Source organism: Pantherophis guttatus, chromosome 4 (genome assembly GCF_059756535.1).
Source record: "Pantherophis guttatus breed Tessera chromosome 4, ASM5975653v1, whole genome shotgun sequence".
NCBI classification, from domain to species: domain Eukaryota; kingdom Metazoa; phylum Chordata; class Lepidosauria; order Squamata; family Colubridae; genus Pantherophis; species Pantherophis guttatus.
Window position 1 is genome coordinate 153,771,735 of NC_142066.1, and position 12,785 is coordinate 153,784,519.

At 43.5% G+C, this 12,785-nt stretch overlaps 1 protein-coding gene across 3 annotated transcripts in view; it reads left to right on the forward strand.

Moving 5' to 3' along the window:
• The window catches only part of CRHR2 (corticotropin releasing hormone receptor 2), a 146,137-nt gene extending 137,150 nt beyond the window's left edge, over positions 1 to 8,987 (forward strand). For all 3 annotated transcript variants that reach the window (XM_034401662.3, XM_060683273.2, XM_034401664.3), the window contains 3 exons: positions 4,005 to 4,140; positions 5,144 to 5,185; positions 7,805 to 8,987. In XM_034401662.3, coding sequence (XP_034257553.1) covers positions 4,005 to 4,140; positions 5,144 to 5,185; positions 7,805 to 7,945 — 319 coding nt within the window. In that variant the 3' untranslated portion in view covers positions 7,946 to 8,987. The remainder of the gene's footprint in view (positions 1 to 4,004; positions 4,141 to 5,143; positions 5,186 to 7,804) is intronic.
• The last annotated feature ends 3,798 nt before the right edge of the window (positions 8,988 to 12,785 follow it).

Consider the following 12,785-nt stretch of genomic DNA (forward strand, 5'->3'; position numbering starts at 1 on the left):
GCCATAGGTCACTTTTTTCAGCGTTGTTGTAACTTCGAACCAGTCACTAAATCGTGGGAGGACACCCGGAATGGAGGTTCCTGTCTCCTGGGATGGACCAGCTTGATATATCCCACTCTTTATGGACAGTCCCCTGTGCCTTGAGGTTCAGGGATGGTAGTACAAACATACGCAAGTGCGGACTTGGTCGCTCTGAGGGATGCCCCCCTTTCCTTGGAGTGGCCTGCTGGCCTGGCGAAGATCTTCCGTAATGACGGGTCCTGGGACCCCGAGAGGTGGCATGAGGGCTTTAAGGGTTTTAGTAAGGGGTCGTTTCATTGTTTTTTAGCTAGATTTTTAAGGGGTTTGGGGAGGGGGGTGGGTTTTGACATCCGGCTGGTGATTGTGGGGGCCCTGCCAGGTCGTTTCCAGTCCAGATTTTGGGGAGTTGGCGGAGGTTTTGGTGCGGTGCTGGCTCATCCGGTGCACCAGGGGTGAGGGTGGGATTTCAGATACCGGTTGTAATTGGGAATGGCTGTAGGTGGAGGAACGGAGGGCCGTATCGGACTTCGGGAGCCCGCCCTCGCTATCTCCGAGCGGTGGCGTGCTCCGACCCTCCTGGTTCTATCCAACCTCCTGAGGGTTTGAGAGATAGGGTCCCTAGGCTTAGGCTGGTCTATTTTAATGCTAGGTCTGTGGTCAATAAAGCTCCCCTCATTCGTGATTTGATTGAGGAGGAAACCGCAGACCTGGCTTGCATTATGGAAACCTGGTTGGGCTCAGAGGGGGGTGTCCCTCTGACTGAATTGTGCCCACCAGGCTTCCGGGTACTGCACCAGCCAAGGGCCCAGGGTAGGGGAGGGGTGGTGGTGATGGTTATTAGGGAGGTCCTCAGTCCGCGGGACGTCACTGCTTCTAAGATTGACGGATGTGAGGCCCTCCTCATGATGTGGGGCCTGTATGGCCAGTTGGGCTTGTTGATTGCATACCTGTCTCCCAGCTGCGTATCAACAGCCCTGCCCGGGCTACTTGACACCCTCTCGGGGCTGGTGGTGGAGTTTCCCAGACTCATTGTTCTGGGGGACTTCAATCTGCCATCCCTGGGTGCAGCATCGGGGGTGGCTCAGGAGTTCACGGCTTCCATGGTAGCTATGGACCTGACTCAGATTATTCAGGGCCCGACTCATGGGGGGGGGGGGCGACACGCCCGATCTTGCGAGTGGAGTTTGGTGGGGGATTGCCTTCTATTTATCCCCTGTCATGGACCGACCACTATCTCCTTCGGCTAGGCTTCCGTTATTCCACCCCTCCTCGCTGGGAGGCGGAACCAATCACCTGGTTCCGCCCCAGGCGCCTGATGGACCCAGAGAGGTTCCAGACGGAGTTTGGGATGATCCCTCTCTCTCTCTCCCATGCCCCAGCCACAACCCTGGTGGAGGCCTGGGAAGAGGCAGCTGCTGGGGCTCTGGACCGAGTCGTTCCTTTGTGACCTCTGACTCGTCGCAGACCCCAGTTGGCTCCCTGGTTTACCGAGGAGCTCCAGGGGATGAAGCGGCGTAGACGAGGTCTAGAGAGCCGTTGGAGAGCCAGTCGTTCCGAATCTGACTGATTTCAGTTAAGGTCGGCCACACGAGCCTACCTGGTGGAGTTGGCGGCGGCAAAGCACCGCTACTTCATCGATGTCATCGCATCCGCAGAGAATCGTCCGGCTGCCCTGTTCAGGGTGTCCCGCTCACTCTTAAATCAGAGAGTGAGGGAAGATCCTTTACAAGGACGAGCCGAGGAATTTGGTCAGCACCTGTCAGACAAAATCGCTCAGATTCAGGACAGCTTGGACTCTGACTGGACAGAGTCAGACAGGGGGTGAGGCAGCGGGTCTTGTGCTTTGGGAAGAGTTTGACTCTGTTACCCCAGAGGAAGTGGACAGGATCATGGGGAATCTGAGTGCGGCCACCTGTGTGCTGGACCCATGTCCCTCCTGGCTGGTTTATTCAGCCCGGGAGGTGACACGAGGCTGGATCCAGGTGGTGATAGTGGCTTCTTTGAGGGAGGGAAACTTCCCGACCACCTTGAAGGAGGCGGTGGTGAGGCCCCTCCTCAAGAAGCTGGCCTTGGATCCAGCTATTTTAAGTCATTTTCGGCCAGTCTCCAACCTCCATTTTTTAGCGAAGGTTGTCGAGAATGTGGTGGCGCGTCAGCTCCCGCTGATCCTGGATGAAGTGGATTACCTCGACCCGTACCAATTGGGTTTCAGGCCTGGCTACAGCACGGAGACGGCATTGGTCGCGCTGGTGAATGATCTCTAGAGGGCTGGGACAGAGGTTATTCCTCTGTTCTGGTCCTATTGGATCTTTCGGTGGCATTTGATACCGTCAACCACGGTATCTTGCTGCATCGCCTCGAGAGGCTGGGAGTGGGAGGCACTGTTCTACGGTGGTTCTCCTCCTACCTCTCAGGTCGAACGCAAGTGGTGTTGGCAGGGGGGCAGAGATCGACCTTGAGGCCCCTCACCTGTGGGATGCCCCAGGGGTCGGTCCTCTCGCCCCTCCTGTTCAACATTTATATGAAACTGCTAAGGGAGATCATCCGTGGTTTTGGGGTGAGGTATCATCAGTACGCTGATGATACTCAGCTCTTCATTTCCACCCCAAACCAACCCAGTGATGCACTCCATGTGATGGCCCGGTGCCTGGAAGCGGTACAGGTCTGGATGAGTAGAAACAGACTGCAACTCAACCCGGCCAAGACCGAGTGGCTGTGGGTACCGGCATCTCAGTTCAGGGGAGCGGTGCCATCGCTGACTATAGGGGGTGAAGTTTTGCCCCCTGTAGATAGGGTGCGCAACTTGGGCGTCGTCCTGGATTCACGGTTGAGCTTAGAAGATCATATAATGACCGTGACCAGGGGGGCATTCGCCCAGATACGTCTGGTGTGCCAGTTGCATCCCTACTTGGACCGAGATGCCCTACGCACAGTTACTCATGCGCTGGTCACCTCATGGATTAACTACTGCAATGCTCTCTACGTGGGGCTGCCCTTGAGGACCACTCGGAGGCTTCAGCTGGTGCAAAATGCAGCCGCGCGGGTTGTGATGGGAGAATCCCGATACTCCCATGTTACACCCCTCCTGCGCGGCTTGCATTGATTACCGGTTGCCCTCCAGGTGAGATTCAAGATGCTGGTGATGATCTATAAAGCCCTACATGGCTTAGGTCCAGGATATTTGGCAGACCACCTACAGCCAGCAACAATATCCCATCGCCCGGTTTGCGCCCATAGAGAGGGCCTGCTCAGGGTGCCGTCGGCTAGACAGTGTCGGCTGACGGCCCCCAGGGGTAGAGCCTTCTCAGTGGGTGCGCCCACCCTCTGGAATCAACTCCCCTTGGAGCTCCGATTAGCGCCTGAGCTTCGCATCTTCTGCCGTGAATTAAAAATCCCTTTTCAAATCCCTCAACCTGGACTGATGGGGTTTTAAGGGTTAAATTTTAAATTTTTTAGATTTTAGATTTTATTTTGTATTGTGGCTTGTGTTTTTATTATTGTGAGCCGCCCTGAGTCCATTAGGAGATAGGGCGGCATATAAGCCGAATAAAATAAATAAATAAAATAAATAAATAAATGAATGGTTGTAAGGAATACCTGTATGGTATGTTTTGGTTTCCACAATATAAAAAAGATGTTGAGACTCTAGAAAGAGTGCAGATAAGCTTTATGGTGCTTGACAGGCCTCTTTAAGCAATTTACAGAATCAGCCTATTGCCCCCAACAATCTGGGTCCTCATTTTACCGACCTCGGAAAGATGGAAGGCCGAGTCAACCTTGAGCCTGGTGAGGATCGAACTGCTGGCAGTTGGCAGAGTTAGCCTGCAATACCGCATTCTAACCGCTGCGCCACCAGGGCTCTTCAAAGCACCCGAAGTCAGGACAAGAAGCAATGGATGGGGTTGGATGTATGGGTATGTCTGGATTTTTGTCAATGACGGTCATCCTGGCGCAAGACTTGATCTCTGACTTCTCCTTAACAGGAAGGCAGTCAAAGCAACATTAGTCCTCCTGCCGCTTCTGGGAATTACCTACATGCTGTTTTTTGTCAACCCAGGAGAAGATGACATATCCCAGATCTTTTTCATCTACTTCAATTCCTTCTTGCAGTCTTTTCAGGTAAGTGGTGTGCAGAATCAGGAAGTGAGTATCAAGACTGCGTGAAGTTGGTACCGCTTTATAATGCCTTAGTAAGGCCACACTTGGAATATAGTATCCAATTTTGGTCACCGCGATATGAAAAGGATGTTGAGACTCTGGAAAGAGTGCAGAGAAGAGCAACAAAGATGATTAGAGGACTGGAGGCTAAAACATATGAAGAACGGTTGCAGGAACTGGGAATGCCTACTCTGATGAAAAGAAGGACTAGGGGAGACATGATAGCAGCCTTCCAATATCTCAGGGGCTGCCCCAAAGAAGAGGGAGTCAAGCTATTCTCCAAAGCACCTGAGGGCAGGATAAGAAGCAACAAGTAGAAACTAATCAAGGAGAGAAGCAACTTCGAACTAAGAAGAAATTTCCTAACAATGAGAATAATTAATCAATGGAATGACTTGTTTCCAGAAGTTATGGGTGCTCCATTACTTGAGGTTTTCAAGAAGTGATCAGACTGCCATTTGTCTAAAATTTTGGATCTCTGTATGTAAAGATCTATCTTATAATTTCTGTCCCTATCATCGATATTTGAAATGTATCACTTGGACTAGTTTCTTGCATCTAAAATCCAGCACTATTAATAGAGAGTAGAATTGTAATTAAAAGAATGCAGCTGAGCTTCCTCATATCTATAGATCAGTATTTTTCAATCTTAGAAAGTTAAAGCTATGCTGGCTGGAGAATTCTGGGAGTTGAAGTCCACAAGTCTTAAAGCTGCCAAGTTTGAAGACCCCTGCCCTAGACCATCACTAGATTTTGCCTAAAATTTAAACAGGTTTGGGAGAAGTTTAAACTTCTCTGAAACTGCCAGGTTGGGGGAGACATAACTATTATTATAGGCTACATCTTAATATGTAAAAGCTTGCATCTAAATTGCACACAACTCCTCTATTCCTATAAATGTTTTCTCTTTTTTCATCCCGAGGGGATGAATACCTCTTAATATTTCTCTTTTTTTTTTCCCTAGGGTTTTTTTGTGTCTGTGTTTTACTGCTTCTTAAACAGTGAGGTAAGTTGCGCTATCTCTGTTTTTATTAAACTAAAGGGAATTAATTGTTTGTGAAGAAATGAAAACTGTTCCAAATTGCAACAAACAACATGTGAATTATTAGATATAATTATTCTCCAATCACCCCAAGAAGAGCACCGTTAATTTTATACAGGGAAGACTGAAATGAAAGATAAGTGGAAAATGAATTATTATCTACTAAGGAGTAAATTTCAGTATGTGAGCTGCTTCCAATATCTGCCCTCAAAATCACATTTGTGGGATTATTCATTTTCTCTTTTTAATATAAAGATACATTAAGTATAATATAAATATTTTAATATAATATTTATATTATATTAAATTTATTTTATATTAAAAAGTAAAATGGTACTTTTAATAAAATAATATTTATATTTAATATAATATAAGTAATCTTTTATTAAGATTATCATTATATAAAATACAAATGAAATGGGAAGGGAAGAACTGTGGGATAAAGGAGAAAATGAATAAGGAAAAAAAAGCTTTGACTTCCAATATTTTTCAAAGTAGTAAAATACAAAATAAAAATACAGCCCCAACTTTTTTACTTTTCCATACTTAGTAAATACTAGCTATTGCTATAACAACAAAGTAATCAGCAAAACCTAATGTTGAGGCTTCATTTTTTCTATGTTCGGCATAAAATCTAGAAGCGGTTTCTAGAAACAAAATTAGACATATTATATTCTCTAATTAAAACAGTTGCAGGTAGTCCTTGACGTACGACCAAAATTGAGCCCAAAATTTCTGCTGCTGAGCAAGGTAATTGTTAATAGGTTTTGCCATGTTTTATGCCATGGTTGTTGAATGCAATTGTTAGTAACACGGTTGTTAAGTTGTTAAGACTTCCCCATTAACTTTGCTTGTCAGAAGGTCGCAAAAGGGGATCACTGCAACTGTCATAAGTACATGCCAGTTGCCAAGCATTCTAATTTTGATCACGTGACATATGGGGATGCTGCAATGGTTGTAAGTGTGAATCACACTTTTTTCCAGTTCCGTAATAGAATGAATGGTCTCTAAATGAACAGTTGTAAGACAAGGACTACCAGTAATTCTGTGGTAACGCCATCATTTTGGGGGGATTAATTATTTTCTATTAGCAGTCCTATCAGCTTCAGGAAAGTGACAGTCAGTAATGTGGAGTATCTGACCAACAAAGATAAATTCCAGATCCACTTTTCACACTTGCTTTAAAGCAGGGGGGTCAAACTCAAGTAATGTTGCCAGGTGTCCACTATTTGAGCGGACAGTCCGCTTTTTTCACATTATGTTCACTATTTTTTTCCACAAAATAGTGGACATTTTTTTTATTCAAAAGCTTTATGATGAAATTAAAATGTAATTTAATATTTTACATATTATTATAATATTTGATGTTTTGAATTTTAAGTAAAGTTTTGAAGTGATTATTTTAATACGTGTTAAAATGTTTGTAAGAAAATATATAATTTAATTGTAAATTTTTATTTTTTATTTTTTTACTACTTAACCCCACCCCCCACCCCCGCTTGTCCTCTATTTTTTGGAAGCAGATCTGGCAACCCTAAACTCAAGGCCCGCGGGCCGGATCTAGCCCACGGGGCCATCCTGGAAACAGTGAAGGACCGCCCCGTTGTGCCTCTACCAGCGAAAACTCAGGTCAGGGGCACCTGTGGTGGCCCCAGCGCTCTGCCAGTGAAAACGGAGCTCGGGAAGGCCCTATGTTTTCACTGGCAGAGCGCTGGGGCCGCCACAGGCGCCCCCGACATGAGTGACGCCTAGCTGGCCTCGCCCACCTGACCCCCAAGGCCAAACACAACCCTGATGCAGCCCTCAATGAAATCGAGTTTGACACCCCTGCTTTAAAGGTTGGCCCTGATTTTCACATTCATAAATGTGAGGAGGCCATTGAGTGAGAGGAGGGGGATTCCTCTTGAAATGGGATGCAGCAGAGTCCCATATTGGAATCTCCTCAGATCCCTCGAGATTTGGAGGCAAAATCAGTACAAAATGCATACATGTACAGATAGTCCTCAACTTATAACCGTTAGTTTAGTGACCGTTTGAAGTTTCAGCAGCACTGAGAAAAGTGACTTATGACCATTTTTCACGCTTATGACCGTTGCGCTTCGCAACTGACTCATATTTATGACAGTCGCAGTGTCCCGGGGTCATGTGATCCCCTTTTTTTTGACCTTCTAATCCGCAAAGGTCAATAGGGAAGCCAGATTCATTTAACAACCGTGTTGCTGACTTAACAACTGCAGGGATTCACTTAACAACTGTGGCGAGAAAGATCGTAAAATGGGGCAAAACTCACTTCACAAAATCTCTGTCTTGCTTAGCAACAGAAATTTTGGGCTCAATTGTGGTCGTAATGCAAGGATACCTGAACATAATAGAAATCTTAGTGGGCCTTGTTTTTTTTAAAAAATAGTGGCAAATCTGAATTGACATATGAAAAAGGGAAACTGAGGGGAACGGATATTGGAATATTCGCCCTTTTTTATTAAGGTAGTAAAAGGTGATTTATTTTCACTTAGAGAAGGATCTCTGGATCCACCCCATAATAGGACCACTAACCAGATTCCTCTCTTTTTTTTTATTTTCCAGGTGCGTTCTGCAGCTCGAAAAAGGTGGCACCGTTGGCAGGACCATCACTCCCTCCGGGTACGCGTGGCCCGTGCCATGTCCATGCCCACCTCTCCAACCAGGATTAGCTTTCACAGTATAAAACAAACTGCAGCTGTGTGAACAAGCCCAAAGCCCCTTGATCTGCCTGGAACAGTGTTTCTCAACCTTGGTCGCTGTAAGACAAATGGACTTCAATTCCCAGAATTCCCCAGCCAGCATAAAAGCTGAAGTTCACTCAAGATGGCTGGAGTATTCTGGGATTTGAAGTCCACCAATCCCTGCTGGGGAACTCTGAGAGCTGAAGTCCATCCAAGCTGGCTGAGGGATTCTGGGAATTGAAGTCCACCCACACTAACTGAGGGATTCTGGGAGTTGAAGTCCACCCAAACTGGCTGGGGGATTCTGGGAATTGAAGTCCACATGTCTTAAAGTTTCCAAGGTTGAGAACCACTAGTCTGGTGAGAGCTATTTTCCCTTGTAGTTTTCTCCCCTCCCTTCTGGAACTATATTTCCGTCCCATTTTTAATTCCCAAAAAAGAAACTTGGGTTTATTTCTCCAGAAAAAAACTCTTTGCTTTGATACAATGCTCTTCTTTTCAGAGGAACTGCAGTTCGTTTTTTTTAATGGGGGCAGTGGGAAGAAGCAGAATTGGAAAGGAATATCAGCAAGGAACCTTCCCTTGTTGTCCAAAATCCTAATTCTTTGGCTGGAAAGAATGACCAAGTGAGACACTGCAAGGAGAGAATGTGTAGCTGGTGTCAAAAAGTCGAGATGGCAGCTAGGAAAATGCAATTGCCTCTTTTTAAAAACCACCATTTATTTTTGATTTATATCTTTGTTATGCAACTCAAGGCACCCTAGCATCCCTTCCTCTGATTTCCCCTACAACAACAATCTTGTGAGGTAGGCTGAGTTGAGAGGGAGGGAGTGGCACAAAGTCACCCAGCCAGCTTTCGAGCCTAAGGCGGGACTAGAACTCACTGTCTCCTGATGATTGGTCCAAAGTCACCTGGCTGGTTTTGTGCCTAGGGCAGAACTGGAATTCACAGCCTTCCAATTTCTAGGCCAGCTGTAACCATTACATCAAACTCTCTGTTCAACTTTTCCCTTCCCCCCACTAGCCTTTCAAAAAGAACTAATAAAAAGTATTTATTTATATAATATTTATGATATAGATTTTCTCCCTTCTGTTTAATCACTTTGTTGAGTCCATTTTTACAAAAATAAAAATAAAAACACATAATAAGGTGATTCCCAGAGACTGCCTGGAAATCCCTGCAGTTTTCTTAGTAAAGTTTTTCAGAAGTGGTTTGCCATTGTCTCCTTTATAGGGCTGAGAGAGTGACTGGCTCAAGCTTACCCAGCTGGCTTTGTGCATAAAGCAAAACTAGAACTCACTGTCTTCTAGTTTTTAGCCCGGTGCCTTTAAACAGTGCACCAGTCTGGCTCTCCAATTGGCACTTCCCTTCTATATTTTTCAGGAAATCGTTTTGTTTTTTTCCTCCTGGATTTGATGCAGCCTCTATTGATTGCTTTGTGCTTTTATTCGCCCGGACTAAATACAGATTTAACATGCAGAATCTGCCAATCTTGGGCCCAAAGGAACAGATAAATAAATATATTTTATTCTATTTTTTATGAATAAAGAATCCGTGTCTCTAGTTTCACAGAGCAGGGAAATCTATTCTTCAGAAGGCTCCAATACATATTTACTCAAAAGTAAAAGAAGAAGAAAAAAAAAATGACGGGGAATTAAATTTGTCATTTTTAGGATGATAAAAGAACAGCCATTTCTTTCTTCTTTTTTTTTAGTGAGCATCAGAGATTAGATTTATAGATTTTGCTAAAATGTGGTTTATGTTCATAACAGCCTGCTAATAGAAAAGCTAGAAAGATTACACAATGGCTTTGCCTAATGTTTAATTAAATATACGTATATATGTATATATATATATTTATAAATTCTAGAGGGGAGTTTTTGCAACTTTCTTGGCAATAGAATTGAAGTAGCTTGCTATGGTTTTCCACTTTAGCCCATACAGGTAATCCTCTACTTATGACCACTTGTTTAGTGACTATTCGAAGTTACAACAGTTCTGGGGGGAAAATGTTATTTACAATCAGTTCCTACACTTACAACCGTCACAGCCAGTGTCATCATCAGAATTTGGCCACTGAGCAAAAAGCATGTATTTATGATCGGTTTAGTGTTATGAGATCTCACAATCACCATTTCTGACTTTCCCAGCAGGGCTTCTGATGAGCAGAGTCAATGGGGGAAGCCAAATCCTCTTAACAAACATATCATTTACTTAACAACCGGGGGGGGGGGACATAAAATTGGACATGACTCACTTAACAACCATCTTGTTTAGTGACAAGTTTCAGCCCCAATTTTGGTCATAAGTCAAGGACTACCTGTACCTCTTGGTTTCCCTGATGGTGTGTTTCTGAAATTTTAACTGAACTCTCTCTAGCTTGGTTTCTATAATTGTTTGAATTTAGTTAAATCTATGCTGAATCCAGTTTTAACTTCTAACGGGATGCAGAATAACAGAAGAAGAGAATTGGAAGGGAATTTGGAGATCTTTTAGTCCAACCCCCTGTTCAAGCAGGAAATCCTTTATAATTTTATATAAGTGGTTGTCCAATCTCTTCTTGAAAATTTCCAGTGTTGGAGCACCCACAACTTCTGGAGGCAAGCTGGTTCCACTGGTTAATTGTTCTCACTGTTAGGAAGTTTCTCCTTAGTTCTAGGCTGCTTCTCTCTTTGATTAGTTTCCAACCGTTGCTTCTTCTCCTGCCTTCTGGTGCTTGCAAAAAAAAACCCTTGCAAACACACATGGATGCTGCTGAGATTGCTGTGATTGTTGGTTTGTTTTGTTGTTGCTTGGAGTTACACTCCTGCCATCTTTTTTGTATAATAGAGTGTTTTTGAGTTACTGTAGGGGACATGATTAGCCCTTAAGAAGGCCTTGTTTTGGTCAGACGGACCTATTTTGAAAGTTCATGCATCAGTTTGTAAACGCCTGTTTGTGAACAGGGAATCCAGTGTGAGAGAGTTTTGCTGTGATGCTTGTGTAAAATAATTGTCTAGGTTTTTTTTTGTAGGGGTTGTGACATTATTTGAGACCAGCCAAAGAAAAAATTGAGTCAGATGACTTAAGAAGCATTGATGTAGGGGCTAAAAAAGTCAACATGAGGATGCAATCTCATAATATAAACCAGGGGTCTCCAAACTTGGCAATTTTAAGACTTGTGAACTTCAGCTCCCAGAATTCCTCAGCCAACATGGCTGACTGAGGAATTCTGGGAAATGAAGTCCATAAGTCTTAAAGTTGCCATGTTTAGAGATCCTTCATATAAGCTTTAGCCATCGGCCATTTTGACTTTTCTGACCCCCACTTTTCCTATGTAGGTGACCCTATTTTTTAGGAAGTATTAGCAGTCTTGAAATAGAAAGGTAGATTTCTAAAAACATCTGCTTTTTCAATATTTCTTGATTCTGTGTGGACAAAACATAGTTGAGCTTCAGTGAGGGTGATTTATAAGGACATCCATTTCCACCTTTAGAAACAAGGTTTTTAGGCTAGACTGCAAATTTGTCTGAATAAACTATGTTAGTGTATAACAGCCAAAATTCAAAAGGAATCTGATTGCCCTTTTTTCAGCTAACGTTTTATTCAAAGGCAGAAGCTTTCATCAGATGCATAGTGTGGTGGTTGATATTTCTCAAACTTAAGATGAATGGACTTCAATTCCCAGAATTCAATTCCCCTTCCCATGGGTGATTGGGGAAGATGAAGGCCACACATGCAGACTCGGGAATTCTGGGGGTTGGAGTCCTTGCATGCTGGCTGGGGAATTCTGGGAACTGAAGTCCACACATCTTTAAATTGCCTCGTTTGAAAACACTGGACTAGTTTGAGGTGAAATTTAAAATGAGATGGAAAGGGGAAGGAGAAAACCTGTAGCCTGTAACAGAGTCATTGCTCTGGTTTTTGAACCCCAGCCTCAAAAATTACAGTTTTGTTTTATAAAGGGAAACTTTGTATTAAAAATGTATTCAAAATGAAGGAAACGATGAACTTGGTTCCAAAAGTTGTGTTACACTGGAATGATCTAGTTAGGCTCTCCAAGAATTTTTATGTGATGTTGAAATAAAAGTGTAAATATTTTCAAAAATAAACACTTCTACATTTCTGGATTTCAAAGTCTGTGTGATTAATTTTGGGGAAGGAAAGGAAACCAGTTCTGACTGTCATCCCTCCAGAATTCACTACAGGGACCCCAGTGGTTCGTTTTCCCAGTTGGGAATGGTTTACGGCAGGTAGTCCTCGATTTACAACCATAATGGAGCCTGATCGTCCTAAGTTATGATGGTTGTAAATATGATTATTAAGCAAGGTGATACTCATAAAATGGCCTCTGATCATTTGTTTAGTGAGCGTTTAAAGTTACAATGGCACTGAAGAAGGTGATTTATGACTATTTTTCACACAACTATTGTAGCATCCCCATGATCACATGATCAAAATTCGGGAACTTGGCAACTGACTCATATTTATAACGGTTGCTGTGTTCTCGGCCCTTTTGCGACCTTTAACAAAGTCAGTGGAGAAGCCAGGTTCACTTAACAATCGTGTTACTAACTGAACAACAAATCCAATGATTCACTTAACAACTGTGGCAAGAGAGGCCATAAAATGAGGCAAAGCTCACTCAACAAATTTCTCACTTAACAACATAAATTTTGGGCTCAATAGTGGTTGGGTCATTCATTGAGAACTATCTGAAAATGCTATTTATTGGGATAACTTTTTTTAAAGTAATATTTATTTCAAAGAGAAGGTACTACATATAAAATAAACCCCTAGAAAGACGATAAAAAAGAAAAACAAAAGACAAGGCAAAAAGAATAAGAAAGAAATAATAAAGAAGTTTGCACAACATGTTTAG